This window comes from Strongylocentrotus purpuratus, unplaced genomic scaffold, assembly GCF_000002235.5.
Source record: "Strongylocentrotus purpuratus isolate Spur 01 unplaced genomic scaffold, Spur_5.0 spur5_scaffold_10, whole genome shotgun sequence".
NCBI classification, from domain to species: Eukaryota; Metazoa; Echinodermata; class Echinoidea; order Camarodonta; family Strongylocentrotidae; genus Strongylocentrotus; species Strongylocentrotus purpuratus.
Genome location: NW_022145595.1, coordinates 16798204 through 16816572, shown reverse-complemented (window position 1 = coordinate 16816572; position 18369 = coordinate 16798204). Strand labels below are relative to the sequence as shown.

The window sequence follows — 18369 nt, the reverse complement described above, 5'->3', positions numbered from 1 at the left end:
CGTTAAGACACAAGTATACTCATACTGTTGTCATGAAAACATTATTTTGAAATAATTAACCTCCGTTACTCCAGTGGTAAAAGAACTACAGTGGGTCCTCGAACTCTCATTTTAACACAAAATATTTTCTATGATTGAATATAAAGGCAACAGATTTTACTCCACATCCACGTTTAACAGCATTTACAAATTCATCTTCTCACTACACCCAGAACAAAACATACACATGACAACAACCAGCAATTATGAGCGTATGTTTTCAAGGAATCATTCCTCGTTTATTTCTCTGACGACTTTGACACAAGATTTTCGGAATTGTACAATGCACTATACATCATTTGCCTCAAAATAACATGTGTCGGTAAAAACAGCCAAGCAGGCATAGCCAACGTTCAGCTTCAAAATGTTATTTTAACGTTATTCTGCCCAACACAATGCACAAAAAATTAGGAAAGCTGGCCTTCGATGTGAACTTTATCATCGATATAGCATGATAAATTAATTCTCTATGTTGCGGATCGCTAAAATATTGGACATGATACGTTGCAAGGGCTTGTGAACTGGGAATATGCAAATTACGTGACCCCCCTCGTCCAGGGCATGGCTAAAAATCTTATATTTCACTGTGATGATTATAAGCAGTCTAGCTTCCTTAGGTTTGTGATGATGATAACATAATTTACTTGTGGAGATATGCTCTTGTAAAACTCCTGGACACATCGGGTAATTGTGCACCAATCCCTTTCAATTGATACAATCCAGTCCTTTAATCCTATGATTAATACTGCATGAAAGGGAATGATTCATATGTCAGCTGCCTGCAATAAGGCCATTCCTGCCACTGAAAACACGTAGCTCTCTCGGCCTTCTTGCAGGCAGCCAACGATGTACCCAATGTGCCCCAAGGGTCTTACAAGGGGGGAATCTTTAAAAAGTTTGTAACACTTTGTCTATGAGCTTGCAATGGAGACCTGCCAGACGCGGATCAGGTTGTCGGTGTATCCAGCGAAGAGTGTCTGACCGTCAGCTGACCAGGCCAAGCTTATGCATTCCGTCTTGCGGTTTGAGTTTCCAACGACCTCGGGACGTAGCTCGTCCACGGTGGACTTGGTCTCCAGATCCTGCATTGTGCACAGAAAAAAAAGAGTAAAATAAACATCCAAGTCGAGCGTTCAGTGACACAATGACGTAACTCTATGTTTTGACAAATTGAGTATTTGATATCAAAATGTTCAGAAAAATGTGGGCTTTCCAGGAAACACAAAGACTTAACTCCACCCAACACCCCATTGAGGTCAATGGCTGGTAAAACATACGTAACTCCTTAAGGCCTAAGTGCTCAGTGACACAACCAATTTTTCTCAAAATGGCCAAAATTGAGTTACGTCTTTGTGTCACTGACCCCTCGAAATATAACTAAATTTCATCCAAGACACTTAAGAAGCAGCAAATAAATGTACAAAGAATTTAATGCACGATAATGTTCTTGGTCATGCTACGATGTGTAATCAAGACATACTGTCTAATGTTATTACGTTTTTTAATACATCGTCAAACAGTGTTATTGCGAAAGATGATACAGTAACCAAAAAATATTTCACCTATTTTCTAAATTTGTAGTGTAAATGTGAGAAGTATGTAGGTGTACGTTTCACGCGCTACTACCACTTAACTCCTGGGGACCCCAGGAAACAATGTAGTAGCATGCAGACAGACACCAATCGTTCTATGCCCATTACAGCCCCAAGACTACACAGAAACAGTAGCTTTAGGAACGCCTCAATGAGCAATGACTTTCAGTTTTCTTTCCTTCTCTTATCATACACCTTTCTCTACTTCACGTCTTCATTAGGTTTATCTTTGTAAATCAACAAAACTTTGCTTTACTAATATTTGCTATGATGCATCAAGATACATAGAGGATTAGAGGTGCTGTGGTCCAATGAATAAGTCTCCGGACTGTGAACCACAAGGTACAGGATTCAGATCCCTGTTGCAGCACTAATGTCCTTTTGGAAGACATTAATCTACATGTGCCATACTCCACCCAGGTGAAGTAAATGGGTACCTGGCAAGAATTAATTCCTTATAAGGTTCAAGGGCTGCAAAAGCAGCGGTGCTGAAGCAGGGGGATAACAATGGAGTGGCAATGTGCCAGACACAAGCCCTACACAAGACTCCACGATCTTCATTTATCATTATCAAGAAGCCAGATGTTTGGAGGCCACTTTTGGGCATCCAAACCAGTGTAAGTTACTGGTTCCACATTTCCCAGTTCAGACCATTCTCCTTCATCAGAGACACGTACCCTGAGACAACACACAGGGGTGTACAACAGTGAAAAAATAAACAGGGGCTCAGGGCGAAATAGCCCCCGAAATGCCTAAAAGTGCCCCCGAAAATCAGAAAAAAGCCCCCTTGAATTTGCATAAAATTTCAATGCAAAACAAATTTTAGAATGATATTTTCATGCAGGCAAGGTTGAAAAGTAGCCCCCCAAAAATAAATATTAATTTTTTCCTCTGGTGTACAACTGCCCCCTCTCAAGGATCACTACTAGCACACACACACACACACACGCACATACTTACCCAGATCTTGATGGTGGGTCCAGCAGCGGCACAGAGCCAGTACCTGTTGGGGCTGAAGCAGAGGGCATTGATACCTTCTTGGCTGTCCAGGGTGTATAGATGCTTGCCCTCGTTCAAATCCCACAGCATGGACAGACCGTCCTGTAGAGAAAACCGCAAAGGAAAAATGGTTATTCATTTGTACAGCAGTGGAAATAAACCAATGAAAACAAAAACAAAAAGATGAGGGGTTGAGCTATTAACATCCTCCCCCCCCCCCCCCCTCCATATTTTAAAACTGTCACCCAGCAATCAGAAAAGTGAAGTATTCTATCAAAGGGCAATCCAACCCCTAAAAATGAGTAATTTTTATTCAAGCAGAAAAATTTTATATTCAGAATGGCAAAAGATTGAATTAAATCAGGCCGATAAGAAGGTAGTGAATGTTTGAATTATATAAGATCACTAAGTCTAAACGAATCTCAAATTGGCAATTTTGGTAGGTGGATGTGCCTTAGTTGCATATAATTCTCTTTTTATTTAATAATATCATTCTCTTGTTTGTCGCCTACAAGTGTGTCATTAATTTCTGTGTTTCTCTCAAGTGCCTTCTCCCCTGGGGCACTACTATCTTATTGGCAGCATATCATTATAGGTTCTCTAAAGAGTAGAAACTCTCCAGAGTCATACATGTTTGAAAATTGTTAGTATTAGTCATTTTGTGTGTTGGAACAAATGGGAAAGTTGTCCACCACTACATAACAGAGACATCACTGATTCCACCGATGTAAAGAGCCTATATCTGCAGTAAGTACATGTAGGTGTGCGTTTCACGCGCCACTACCACGTAACTCCTGGGGACCCCAGGAAACAATGTAGTAGCATGCAGACAGACACCAATCTTTCTATGCCCATTACAGCCCCAAGACTACACAGAAACAGTAGCTTTAGGAACGCCTCAATGAGCAATAACTTCAATCTTCTTTCCTTCACTCTATGCTTAAAAGTTTTCCTCTCTGACAGTTCTTCCAAACACAATACATTAAAATCCATCTCATTTGCTGATAGCAACTGTTACGAGGATATGATTTAATGCCATTGGAACACTTCTTAAAAAATGTTAAGGATCGCATATTGTCATAGGTCCTCAAAAAGAGTATAATTGATATGAATCATTCTGCTAATAGCAAATTCCAGGGCCCAGTTTCTCAAAACTCTCCGAAGTCTAACTCTCAAACATCCCATTGCATCATGCGTTATATCATTGTAACACGTTTCTATGGGATGTCCACGAAAATAGACTTCTGATGGTTTCAAAACAGTGGCCCCAGGGCTCCCCAAATTCTTACCTTGCCACCTGATGCACAGAGGGAACCATCTGGTGATACAGTCACGCAGTTCAGGAAGCAATGATGTCCGAAATGGTTGGTCTTCAGACGGCAGTTGGTAAGGTTCCATACCTACAGGAAAAAATCAAGGATGATAGAGGATTAGATAGAGAGAGAGAGGTGTTCTGGTCTAGAGGATAAGCCACCAGACTACAAATCACAAGGTATAGGGATCAAGTCCCTACCCCCATGAGATGAATGAGTTTGCATAAATTCTTGCATTGAGAATTATGTAGGTGTGCGTTTCACGCGCTACTACCACTTAACTCCTGGGGACCCCAGGAAACAATGTAGTAGCATGCAGACAGACACCAATTTTTCTATGCCCATTACAGCCCCAAGACTACACAGAAACAGTAGCTTTAGGAACGCCTCAATGAGCAATGACTTTCAATTTTTCCCTCTTCCCTCTATGCATTAAACTTTGAACTTTCCTTCTCTGCCTATTCATATTAAATACCATATCATATGCTGCTAGCCAGAAGGGCAATAACTGTAAAAAAAGATATGATTTCATGCCACTCTTGGCTCTCGGCAGAACATACATATTTTCCACTTCTGTTCTAGGGGTAAAATCTTTAAGGGTACCAACCACAAACAAAATATTTTGCTCTGTATGATACAGATTCCACAATGCTATACCATACTTAAAATATGAGCATCAAACAATACTATACAAGAAATATTAGATGTTTAAATAAACTCTGATTTAACTTTAACACAACTTGAGACTATGACTAAATTACTCTAAGCACCCATATAGACGAGGGTCCGCACACAACAAAAGTCCGATTTTGGTTCTTTAGTCAGGGTTTTAGTTTATCCTTTATTTTCTGGATAATCCTTACCTGTTAACCCATAGAATACCTGGTATATTTTTCAGGTTGATTTCAGGCCGATTTTAACATTCTAAATTTACACAAATTATTTGTTGTTTGATAAGTATACTTAACATTATGCCTTTTGAGAACCAACCAGGCAGTATTATTCTTTCTCCACTCAAAATGTATGAACTGTATTGATTTCACAACAATGAAATAAAAATGTGTCAGTAACCCAATGACTACTGAAATCTCTCGTTTCTGTAGGCTTAACACATGGACCAATTGGTTCCGGTAGGCAATGAGTTAAAACGAGTGTCATACCTTGACGACCTTGTCCCATCCGCCGGAGACGATGATAGGGTTCTGTGCGTTAGGTGAGAACCTCACACAGGAAACCCATTCAGAGTGGCAGTCGTCCTGTCAAAACAAAAACAAAACATAAACAAAATAATGAACGGTCTCTATGAGCTGGACTTTAAAACTGACCAGATATTTTCTCCAACTTCATTGTGGGTATGTTAAAATATTTTGAAGTCAACAAAAGCTGTGATAAAAACTGCCGATCAGTATTAAAGATTAATAAATCATTTATTGCACACAGTTTGCATTAATTTACGGACTGAGGTTGGTTGATAGTGAAAATTATGTAGGTGTACGTTTCACGCGCTACTACCACTAAACTCCTGGGGACCCCAGGCAACGAAAAAAATACACGGTGGCGACGGGCGATTCGCCCTCTAAACCTCTGAAATCGCCACGGTAAAAATCAAGACGAGGGCGAAAAAAAATCAATATATCTTGAAAAATCGCCCCCGCCATAAATTGATATTCCCTATGAATTAATAAACCAATTTATTGATGTGTCTGAGTGAAATCTCCGTTCCAACTACCAACTCCAAAACTAGAAACTTCCATCAACATTTTAAAAGTTTTGTGAGTTGCAGCGGATCGGCGGTCGTACCTACTGTAGCTAGATCTACAGCGGTATCCGCCTGCCTGCGCCTAATATAAGCTCCCGGCGGCCGGACAGGCCACCGGCCCCGATGTAGTTTCGTGCACAGCATGAATGCATACGCAGTTCGCACACGTTCACAATACACAGAAACGTACTAACTCAGCTCCAGCGCGCGCCCGCACGCTCCTTGTATGAAGCAAATAAGTATTTGCGAGTGACGAGAGCTCAACTGCTAGCGACCAAATTGGTACGTAATATGTTTATTTAGTCTTTTTTCTGGCCCTAATTTTTATCATGGACAATGCAATCCCATTAAAAAAAATGTTATTCCGTCTAAAATTGTGTTATTTATAAGTTAAAACCATTAAATGCGAGTATATTTTTACTGTTGTCCCACATACCAGGGCTTGTCTCACCTCCCTGCACATACTGATATATTTGTAATAACGAAACGTGCAAAATCAATGCCGGATTTTTTCCTGTAAAATCGGTATAAAGCAAGTTTCGTTCACAGAAATTGAATTTTGTTATAAAAAACCCCGTAAATAAATATATAAAGGATGTTCCTACTCCTCAGAATCTTTCTTACAACTGTTTAATTAAATTAAATTATTTATATACGATCGATGCCAGGCCAATTGTCATGAGTGATGATGACATCAGTTTCTGTCTACGAAATGAAACTAGCTTTGGCTTGGCCTTAAGAATTAGAGTCTATAAAAAAAAATAATAAGGCATTGATTTTGCATGTTTCGGCATAACAAATAGACCCTACATCGGTATGTGGGACAACAGTAAAAATATTTACTCACATTTAATGGTTATAAATGGTCTAAATAACACAATTTTAAAGGGAGTTGGTCTACATTTTTTTTTTAATGGGATTGCATTGTCCATGATAACAATTAAATTTGGGACAGAAAAAAAGACTAAATAACATATTACCTACCAATTTGGTTGCTAGTAGTATGATGGCTAAGGAAAAACACAACTTATTGTTACAGCTTACAATATGGCTTTAAGGAAGTAGCCCCTTGGTTTTTTTTTAGGCAATGGGGAAAAGTAGCCCCCATAAAAAAATTAATTCCTAGCCCGCGTGTCAGTGATATTTTCTTAGGATATGAAAAACGAACAGTTAAACAAAACACTCCTTTTGACAAGTTTTAGTTACATGTATGTAAATCATAAAGCCACACGTTTAACACAAAGTGAATAAATCATGGGTATCTGAATGTCTGCAATACTCTACATGACATATGTACGCTACAATTGTATCTATATTTGCCTTTGCTTGGAATTTAATTATGTAAACCGCGTTTTAAAAAAATACAACCTTTAAAAAAAAAGCCCCCCTGAGCTCCAAAATAGCCACCGCAAAATAATTAAGGGGGGCTATTTTTTAAGGGAAAATCTGAAAAGAGCCCTCGTAAAAAAAAAAGTAATTTTTTGGTTGACCCCAGGAAACAATGTAGTAGCATGCAGACAGACACCAATCTCTCTATGCCCATTACAGCCCCACGACTACACAGAAACAGTAGCTTTGGGAACGCCTCAATGAGCGATGACTTCTCTACACAATAATCTTGAACTTTTCATACTTTGCCTGTTCTTCCACACACATGCATTAAATACAATATCATTTGCTGATAGCCACAAGGGCAATGAGGGTATGATTTAATGCCCCCTCTGGCTCTCTGCAGAACACACATATTTCCCATTTTCTACTTCTGTCCGAGGGATCTTTAAGGGTACCAATCACACAAAAAATTGCTCTGTTGAACACAATTTTTTTTTGTATAAGATTAGGGTATAAGAATAGGGTTCAGGGAAAAATTAATATTTATTTTTCGGGGGATACTTTTCAAGCTTGCCTGCATGAATATAAAATTCTAAAATTTGTTTTGCTTTGAACTCTATGCAAATTTACAGGGCTCTTTTCTGATTTTCGGGGCTCTTTTGGGTATTTTGGGGCTGCTTCGCCCCGAGCCCCGTGTAATTTTTTCAATGTAAGGGTTAGGGATGGGGTTGCAATAGGGTTTTAGGTTAGGTTTAGGGTTAGGGTTAGATATAGTTAGGGGTCTAGGGTTGAAGTTAAGAAGTCAGTCGGTGTATGAAATTGACACAGAGCAATTGTTGCAGGAGCAAGTGTCCTAAACCCTGATAAATAGTTACCTGGATGGTGTACTTGCACACTCCAAGGGTGTTCCAGAGCTTGATGGTGCGGTCCCTTGAGCCAGATACGATCTGACGGTTGTCAGCAGAGAAGGCAACACTGAGGACATCCTTCTTGTGACCGACAAACGTACGTGTAGTCTTGCCGCTGTAGGGGAATTCAAAGGTAGGAAGATGTTTTTAGTGCATCTCTAAGGAAAAGCTCGTCTGGAAATGACTTTCAAGCTGTGGATTGTTGTTAAGGATTAGGCAAGAATCTCTTTGCCAATGATGGTTTCTTTGTAATAAATCTGTGCTATCTAGTCATACATTCTAATATACACGGGGTTAGTTGATGGCGAGAATTAAATGTAGGTGTTCGTTTCACGCGCTACTACCACTAAACTCCAGGGGACCCCAGGAAACAATGTAGTAGCATGCAGACAGACACCAATCTCTCTATGCCCATTACAGCCCCAAGACTACACAGAAGCAGTAGCTTTAGGAACGCCTCAATGAGCAATGATTACTCTACATATTAAATTTTGAACTTTCCTTCTCTGCCTGTTCTTCCACACACATACATTAAATACCATATTATTTGCTGATAGCCACAAGGGCAATGAGGGTATGATTTAATGCCCCTTTTGCTCTCTACAGAATATATATATTTCCTGTTTACCATTTCTGTTCTAGGAGTCAAGTCATGAAGGGTACCAATCACCAAAATTAAAAAATTCTCTATATGTTTTATGCTTTTTGCATTCCTTGTTTTTGATAACTTGTTTCATGAAACGGGTTCCTGCTCAGAATAAAAGATGGGATGTGAACTTACGTATTGATATCCCACAATCGCAGGGTCTTGTCCCAGGAACCGGTCAGGGCAAACTGACCATCGGATGACATGACAACATCAGACACGAAGTGGATGTGTCCAGTCAAACTTTTCCTGGGTGTTCCATAGCTGGTCTCGTTACGTGGCAAGTCCCAGACGATCACAGTCTTGTCTGCCAAAGAAAAACAGACGAAAAATAATGTATATTGAAGTTGAACTATTCACTTAAAAAGTTCTTGTCACAATGGTACAATAATCATAATTTCTTTACCCAAGGAAGACTCGTCACCACTCACCATCAATGCTATTTTTCCTGGATGCACTGCAATCATTATTACACAAGCAATGGTACCCTTTAGGACTAGGTGTAGAGTGGAAAATATGGATAAAGACTTGCCAAAGGATTGCCCCCCCCCCCCCTCCCCACCCCGATATTCTATCCCTCAACCCTTGGATTGTTTGATGAGAATTATGTAGGTGTGCGTTTCACGCGCTACTACCACTAAACTCCTGGGGACCCCAGGAAACAGTGTAGTAGCATGCAGACAGACACCAATTTTTCTATGCCCATTACAGCCCCAAGACTACACAGAAACAGTAGCTTTAGGAACGCCTCAATGAGCAATGAATTTTCTACGCATTAAACTTTGAACTTTCCTTCTCTGCCTAAGTTCTTCCAAGTTCCAAAACATATTGAATACCATATTTACTGCTGAAAGCCAGAAGGTCAATAACTGTATTTATCATTAGTAATTTAACAGCAATACATTAGATACAATCAAATTGGGTGATTAATTTACATGAAAAAATATGACTTCTTACGAGAGTTTGATGCAAATTCATGGGGTAGACACAAGAAAAATATTTTCGGAATTGCCAATTTGATACTTACTTTGCAATAACGATTGATTAGTTGAGTATACTAAGGCGCAAGCACTGAGTTAGCAAAATTTAGCAAACTTCCTGCACATGCGCCTTTTCACACTTTTATCGCTATTAGTATTAGCATTAAATGGGAAGTCCACTCTGATATTAAATTGGTTTTAATAGAAGCAGACAAATTAGAGAAACAATTCAGGGAAAGTATGACTTTGAGGAAAATCGGACAACCAATAATATAGTTATGAATCATTCAAAATCATAAAAACTATGGAATCACAAATTGGCAATGCGGTCAGAAATTGTAATGTCATTCCCTCACAATTCACCACTGAATAACAGAATGACCCAAAATCTCCATTTGTCCGAATTTTAATGGAAGAAGTAGACCCATATTATAAGGGGGTGCATAAAAGTATGTTATATCCATGATATATGATGGAGATAGGCAATGGCATGAAGAAAATATATCTTTTGATCAAAATGGAATTAAATGACGTTTCTTGCATTCAACAGAAGATAAAATCTGAGGGTGTCAAGTTTGGACATTGGAGACCACATTGCCAATTTGACTCACAGATTTGAAGTATTGTCATGAAAAGTTATGGTTTTTAAAATCCATATTAACTTTCTTATTCATTGTCAGAATTGTTTCTATCCTTCACTGATCCGTTCTTCTCACTTGTTTCTCCTTGTACACAGTGAGAGGTCGCTTTGTATTCTTCATGTGCATTTGTTGGTTGCCACACGCATGACCACGTGCTAAATTTCGTTGTAAACTGGCTTTACACAAATTCGGTCTTAAAAAATTGATCCATACCTTAATAGTCAATACCAGTAGGGGCGCTGGTCCAAGAATAAGGATCATCCGAGGATCGTCTTCATCATCACGTCCTCAAAAAAATAAGGATCATCTGCATTTTCGCAGACGATTCTTATTTCCGATTTTCGTGTTGCGAGATGCGATAAACGGATTCCGCGATGATTTTCTTGATGCATTTCACATAGATTTTGTACAGAAACTTTCACATTACGAATGTGAGCGATAAATCCTTGGGAAGACAGACAACCCATACAAAAGAAGACAGTGAACTGGGGTATTTTATTATACGGAAACCGTTTTTTTCGCATTGCCAATGCCAGCACGCGGATCAGGAACCCTACACGGTACACCCACAGATCACCAAAGAAAAAAAAGTCTGCAAAAATGCAGAAAATCCTTATTTTTTAGGACGCGATTTCTCCGCATTTCCTAGGGCTAGGATATCCTCATTTATTAGGGTGTCTGAACGATTTTTCAATTTTCAATTTGGGATCGTTTTTCACCATTTTTGTTTGATATTTGAATAAAAAATGTTATCAGAATAATACATTTCAAATTTCAAGTCTCACCGATGTTTCTATCAAAAGTTACAGCCCCTCCAACACGCTGGTATATTCATATCATTTTAGTCAAAATCGACGAAAAAGACGTCCACGCAGAGTGATGTTGTTTTGCTAAATTTAGCCAAACAGCTGTATCGCGCGATATGCAAGCGTATGCATATCGTACGCATGCTGCTAAGCCAATCCGCGACTTGCAGCTTGAGCTACGCTGTCTCCGCGACATGTGCGATTGACTAGTATGGTTGGCGTTCGTCGCACAATAAACCCGGAAGTGAATGCACGTTATAGTCAATGGCAATATCGCGGAGACAACGCACGTTGTCTCCGCGATATTGCCATTGACTATAACGTGTATTCACTTCCGGGTTTATCGAGGGAATTGCCAACCATAATTTCAGTCACTATAATGTGTAATTGAATTTGGGGTTTCGTTCGTGCGCGGAGATGTTACGCGATGTAACCATGGTTTGGACTGAGCGGAGCGCACGCCTCCTAATTAGCTGATCCACCAAATAGCGAGAAGGGTATTTTTAAACTGTTATCAGTTGTGATCCCTGGGGGCTAGCGAAAATATAATCACATAGAATTGTTCCTTAGGACTGGGACTACTTATCGATCGGGGCGTCATATCTCAAAAGTGACAAACCTCAGAGTTAGCCAGGACACAATGTTTAAATTGCTGTTTTGACCAAGATATTTTTAGAATTTCGGGGGCTACGCCCCTTTGGAAATATTGGAATTCACCTGCTCTTTCATATGACACCTCATTCATTGATTATCACCTTCAGGATCACAACTGATAAAGGTTTGAATCTCGATTTGAAAAAAAAAAATTGACTTTTTTTGCATGGTCGCGCAATGCACGTAGGCTGCATAGGGATGCGTGTAATCTCTATGGGAAGAATTTTAGCACACAACATCGGGTGCGCGATCAGACACCCTACATTTATTCTCGGACCATCACCCCTACTGGTAACAGTTTGATTTTGGAGCATCATATTCAAAAGTAAGCATTCAACATTAATCTTTATTTTCTTCCATTTGTTTTCTACATGTGTGCGAAAAGTCTGTGCTATTTTTAGCACTGCACGTATTGACGTAATGTGGGTAGGACTCGGAGGTCCATCCCGTTTACCGTCACTTTGGAATGGGCAGTACGGAAGTGGGAGAATCAGAATAGAGAGCGATGACAATAGAATGTACATGTGATAGATAGAGTACATTGTTGACTTTGATAAATCTGACCTGGACTACGAATCAGTAACAGTAGTGGATTTAGAATATTTCAATATGGCATCGCATTCTTTCATTCATTCTCACACACAGTTTACACGTAGACTGGCAATCGGCCATTTAGTTTACGTGTGTTACAGAGGGTCTCACCTCGGGACGATGACAAAATCATGTCAGGAACCATCGGAGTTGTAGCAATCTGGGTAACCCAGTCGCTGTGCCCTTTAAGGGTACCTTGAAGACGCAGTTGTTCAGTACCTCCCGACATTTTGGCTGTTTTACTAACAGATGAGGATGGATTTAAGGAAGGGCCCGTTTGGCCTTTCGTATTGCCAGTGCAGGCTTAGGAAAAAAAGACCGAGCCAGGTTGACTGTTTGTTAGCGTAAAATAATTCCTCCACTGATTGGCTATGGTACCTTTAATGTGAAAATCGAAAAAAAACGAATCACTCGAAGTTGAAGACAAGTTTACAATTACGATATAATATAATTATAATATATTTTAAACATACTGGCTTCAAATCAAATGTTTGCCGTAAAAAGCTGTAAATGGCAGTTTTTATGTTTTTTTTATCATTTTATCGATAAAAGACTTATTCTTAATTGTTTTTAATTCGTTTCTCAGAAGCAGGCAGAAAAGTCCGATGGGAATATATCAAGCTAGATTAGACTTTCAACTTCAGTAACAAAGACACAATGTGCCTCTTAACGACAAGGGAGCGAGGAACAGCCTTGCCCCCCCCCCCCCCCCCCTCATCAGAAAGTAAGCTTTTTGTTAGTTTTGTGGTGGGAGTTATGGAAAAAATTCCTTTCACCTCTTTATGCATTTTCATACTGTCTTGGTAAAGACTGCGGATATCGATAAAAGTGTTCATAGGATGACAAGAATTTAACTTCACCAACGAGATGTTTCCTAGTATCGAGTCTTTAACAGTAATTTGTCTGTATTCCTTTTTATTAGGTATTCAGCCGCGCAGTTTGGGATTGGGAGGCAAATATTCTAGGGGGCTCACCTTTCAGGGGCAGTGGCGTAATGAGCAAAAACGTTTGGGGCAGAAGAAAATCTTTATGACCACCACTCTTACATGTTACAACTTACATGCAGGCCCCGCGGACCGTTTTCAAAGTGGAGTATTAGGGACTTTTAGATTTGCACAACGACAACGTGGATTGCTACGATCGACGCCCTTTTAATACACTGCCTTGAATGGACGTCACACGTATCAGTCCACGCAAATCTAAAAGTCCCTAACGATCAGGTATAGAGCGTAGCGAGCGAAGCAAGTGGAGCATAAATTGGCGTGGGGTCCACGGGCTTTAGCAACGGCGGGCAGGGGGTCAAGTTGCGGAGCCCCCCCCCCCCCCCCCAAAGCTCAAGGGTTTTAGGCATTATGGTCAGATAGCCACATTATATATCTTGTTTGTGACACTGGTAGGTTACTAATTGGCGTGGGGTCCAGGGGACTGAGCCCCATGAAGCTCAGGGGTTTTAGGTATTTAATTAAGGTCAGACGAGCACCCGGAGGCCCTCCTTAGGACCCTTGGTTTGGTCCAAGGGACAGAACCCCAGGAAGCTCAGGGTTTTAGGCATTTAATTACGGTCATAATATTATGAGCATATTTTTAAACCTCATTTGTGACACTAGCTGACAGGTCACTAATTCTTTCCTTCTCTCTTTCTTTCCTTTTCTCTTCAACATACTTTTTCAAAAAGTGAGGTGGGGCTCGAGTCCCCGGCCCCGCCATTCTACAGGCGCTGACATGAATGCTTCTAAATAAGCATATTTTTTGCCAGACTGTAGATTCGGGAATTTGTAATTTTCCAACAATCGCATACAAAAGTATAAATTCCCCAACATGAGAAAAAAATCCAGGAAAATCATGTTATTTCAGCAACAATTGTAAATCACCGGTATCGAATTAGAAATAAACCACGTTTGAATTTTTTTGGGGGATCACCCCCCCCCCCCCCCCCCCCCCATCAGTACGCCAGTGTTCAGGGACTCATGTCTTCTCGCCCGTATAATCAAAAAAAAAACACGCTTTCCCATCCTCTCACAATATTTCCGCGATATGCGCGTATATTATAAAATCCTCCATTGATAAAAAAAAAAAAAAAAAAAAAAAAAAAAAAAATACAGGGACATTAAAATGTGTAGGTAATTTTAAATCCTGCACTCTCCTTTCCTTTGAATAGAATATATTTGTATGTGATTCAATTCTTTTGTATATAACAGTGAGGATGATGATAATTATTGTAAGAGTAATAATTTCTTGTATCTAGGAATTGGAGACACATCTACAAGTTCCAATACAAACTTGCACCACTTCCCAGAAAAGAAAAGAAACCGAAGTTCATTAGTTGAGTGAACTGCAGTTGAATAGCTCCATCTACGACAGGAAACAATGAAAATAGAGATCGAGGCACAATCTTCACAGTCACGTAGGCCTATCCGGAGGCCTATGCCTCTTTTCTTTCTTTATTTGTTAACTCTCCTCCTTCATTCCTCTATTTTCACTGATTTCTTCTTTACTTTACTATGTCATGTACTTCATCGTCTTCTCATGTCCCTCGTATTGTTCATCTTTCTTTTTCTTTGAGTTCTTCTGTTTTTATTTATTTTTTACCTCTTCATACCAGTCTTCATCTTCTTCCTCTTTTTCTTCCACTTCTTTGTCCTTTTCTACTCCATCTTGCCCTTCTTTTGTTCTTTTCCTTATTGTTTGTCTTCGTCTGTTGGCTTCTCTTTTTTTTTCTTATTTGCGGTCTTCTTTGTAAATGTCCTTCTTCTTTCACTTCTCATCTCATTCATCTCTTTCTTCCTTGTCTTTATTATCTATTCTTTCATCCGTTGTTCTTCTTCTCGAGTCCTTCTCTTTCTTCGTCTTCTTCTTCTCCTTCTTGTTGTTCTTCTTATTTTTTTTTCTCCTACCTCTCCATATTCCTTCAAGTCCTTTTTCTTTTTCTTCGTCTTGTACTTTAAAAAAAATTCATGTCTTCTTAATTATTTTGGTCAGTCTTCCTCTTTGAATCTTTTCCTATTCCTTTCTTTTTCTTCCTTTCTTTTTTTCTTCTTCTTCTTCTTCTTTTTTTTCTTCTTCTTCTTCTTCTTCTTCTTCTTCTTTTTCTTCTTCTTCTTCTTCTTCTTTTTCTTTTTCTTCTACTTCTTCTACTTCTTCTCTTCCTCTTCATAGCTTTCCTCCTCCTTTTTCTTAATTTCTTCTTCTTCGTCTTCTTCCTCTTCCTCATCTTCCATTCTGTCATACACGATTTTTCATTTCTGCTAATCAGAATCCCGCATTGTGCTTGACCTCTAAAAGAGAGGGAGAATTTGACCGTCATGTCCATTTCCCCGTTCCGAACCCTGGACGAGTGCCCTACATTATCGAATAGTCTCCGTTGCAGCCACATACTGGAGCATTTGAGGTACATTATCATTAAAGATAAACTTTAGTACTGGTAATGCAATTGTATTGTGAAAGAAAAGGTGTGGAAAGGATCAGAAACAGTTGATCAAGTAGCATGTAAGTATTGGTATGCACTGCAAGGTTCTGGAGTCATCAAAATCATAATAAATTTGACCGAGTCTTGGTAAAGTAACAAGCATTGTACACAGAAAGCTATATATGGGACAACACACATGGTGTCGGGGCTAGTACTACCTTGATTTCCTTGTCTTTCTATGCTCATTACTCAGCCAGTATACAATTTCTTCAAAAATTGTTTGGCACATGTCATTTATTTGTAATCTTTAACATTCAGTGTAAGTTTCGTTTGATTCTGTGAGAATTAATTTTCTTTTTTTTACCAGAACTGGAGTTTATCTTTAACTCGGTTTATTGCCGTTGGTCTACAACTAGTTCGTCTACAACCCGTTTGGTCTATCGCTTATCTGGTCTAATTGCTAGACGGTCTAATTTCCAATTTATCTAATGCCTATTTCGCCTATCATCCACAAGCTCTAACAATCTGATTTGATGATTATTATTTGTGATTGAATGATTATTAGACCATTATGGCTACTATACGAAATGATAAAAGCCAAATTTAGATGATCCCGACAGCTCGACCCTATTCCTATTCCAAACTCGTGGGAGACGGTGAGCATGGGAATAAACAATGCCTTTTACAATACTTAATTACATCGAGATTAAAGGTATTACAAAGTTTTGGGAAATTTTGAAATATGGGTGGATAGTGATTCTTTACAATTCTAATATATTTGGATGCCCCTGTGGATGTATTAAAAACACCAGTAATTTTAGCCCCTAAAACACTTTCGCTTTCGAGAAAAATTGAATATAAAGATTTACCGGTGCTCCCGGTAAATTTTGATAAATTTCAAACAGCTCCTACGGCCGTACAATGGTAGCTGCGACCATGAAAATCTCAGAGTATGTAGTTGTGGTATATACTTTCCGAACGAGAATAGCTAATCGGTCGATTTTAGTCAAAAAACATTGTTTTATATATTAATTAAAATCTTGACCTTGAGAGGGAGCTATTCATCATAAAGTGTTTATTATTTAGAATTTCATAACTTTAGAGTCGATTTCGACCGCGACACTGATCACTGAATATTTTAGGATATTCCAATATGTTCATTTGAACCAAATTCATGACCGCATACCAAAACTTTGTATTACCTTTATATAATGGTAAAAAAACAATCAACGATCTACTAAATTCGTATATGGTCGTATTTCTATCACATAATAGACAATCAAAATATACTAATGGTACATGTATAAAGATAAACAGGAATGTAAATAACAGGACAATTATCCCCTGGGCAATCATCCCCGGAAAGTAACCTTTGAAAAAATAATGTCAGTATGGCACCGAGTTTTGTTGTACTAGCATTGAGTCTTAAATTAACTTGAAGAGCTATAAATTCTTATACTGATGTATTATCGGTCGCCTTCAAAAACTGTAAAATTGGAAAGTTAACACTCGGCCAAGAGATAACAGTGCCCTGTGCCCCCCCCCCCCCCCCCCCCCCCCCCGCCGGTGGAAAATGCCCATAAGCAAATGGCTTCATCAAGCATAAAATGGTCTGAAATCTTAGACTAAACAAAGAGGCTTGGCGGAGGCTCGGTCGATACACAATACACGTACACGATGTACACACGTAGACACGTGTAACGCGCGCGTTAAAGCTCGCCTGTATATCGTGTTTATTTACGTTTTCAGATTTGTGGTCGAGGTCACACATGTTTATAAATGGCCATCAGTTCTCAACATTATAGTTGCTCTTGAATTTTTCAAGTTTACGACACTCGATTAACAGTGCAGTCTACGTCACCCATACCTCAAGCAAGGCACGTCTTAGTGATTAAGGCTTCCATCCAAACAGAAACAAGGTGAGTGTATCAATTCAGTTTGTGCGAGAGTGAAATTTGTAGTTTTAATTTTAAGAACAAATACCAGTCCACCACCAGATTCCTCTAGAGTATTAGAGGCCGGTATGTCTTAAAATCCTGCTGTTGATTTCTTTTTAATGTCGTATGGAATCTCACAAAGAAAATTTTACCCGTAATCCGACGTATAACTACAAGATTTTAGGCTTATGGGTCTACCGTCTAGTCGAAAATGCAATTGTGAATTAATGTTACTAGAGAGAGAGTCTAGTAGAGACGAACGAGTCCAGAGTAGACTTCGCTGTTTTACTTTTACTTTGAGATTTTAGTGTAGTGTAAGAAGAGACAGAGTGAAAAATAGTGTGCTTGTGTAACTGAGAGAGATTATCAACTAGAGTCTGATTTACAACGTTGAGTATAGTATATTAATGTTGCTGTTTTCATATACGCCATAATGTATGCATTGCAATTTGCATCGATATTGATTCTCATCTCGAACATAAAAACGATGCATTCAAATCGGCTTCACGTACGTACGTCCGCCGACTGAACTTGAAGGTGATCTTCAGGACGCTTTTTGTGTACAGCTAGCTCGTGCAGTGCAGATAGCTAGAGGTCGACTGCCTGTGAAGCCAAGTTGTCTGTTTTCGTTGTGTGTCCTTCATTTCAAATGACCGTGGCATAGTTTATAGAGGGTATTTTGCTTGATGATGTGTATCCACTGGTCAATTAAACATGTTGAATGGTCTATTTGATGACCATCACGAGCAATTTAAAGCCATTCCTG

The 18369-nt window shown here is 39.2% G+C and overlaps 2 protein-coding genes across 2 annotated transcripts in view; one reads left to right on the top strand and one right to left on the bottom strand.

Moving 5' to 3' along the window:
* Positions 1-252: 252 nt before the first annotated feature.
* On the bottom strand, positions 253-12606 carry LOC576894 (guanine nucleotide-binding protein subunit beta-2-like 1). Its single transcript, XM_030979644.1, has 7 exons — positions 12372-12606; positions 8724-8895; positions 7910-8057; positions 5104-5199; positions 3920-4030; positions 2592-2732; positions 253-1121 (listed from the first exon to the last, which is right to left on the bottom strand). Exons 1-7 carry the CDS (start codon positions 12487-12489, stop codon positions 951-953), a joined length of 957 nt encoding a protein of 318 aa, XP_030835504.1. The 5' UTR covers positions 12490-12606; the 3' UTR covers positions 253-950.
* A 4757-nt stretch (positions 12607-17363) lies between these two features.
* Positions 17364-18369, top strand: part of LOC594520 (long-chain-fatty-acid--CoA ligase 5) — a 34377-nt gene continuing 33371 nt past the window's right edge. Inside the window, exon 1 of the mRNA XM_030979642.1 lies at positions 17364-17585. The gene's annotated coding sequence lies outside the window, so the exon portion shown is untranslated. The remainder of the gene's footprint in view (positions 17586-18369) is intronic.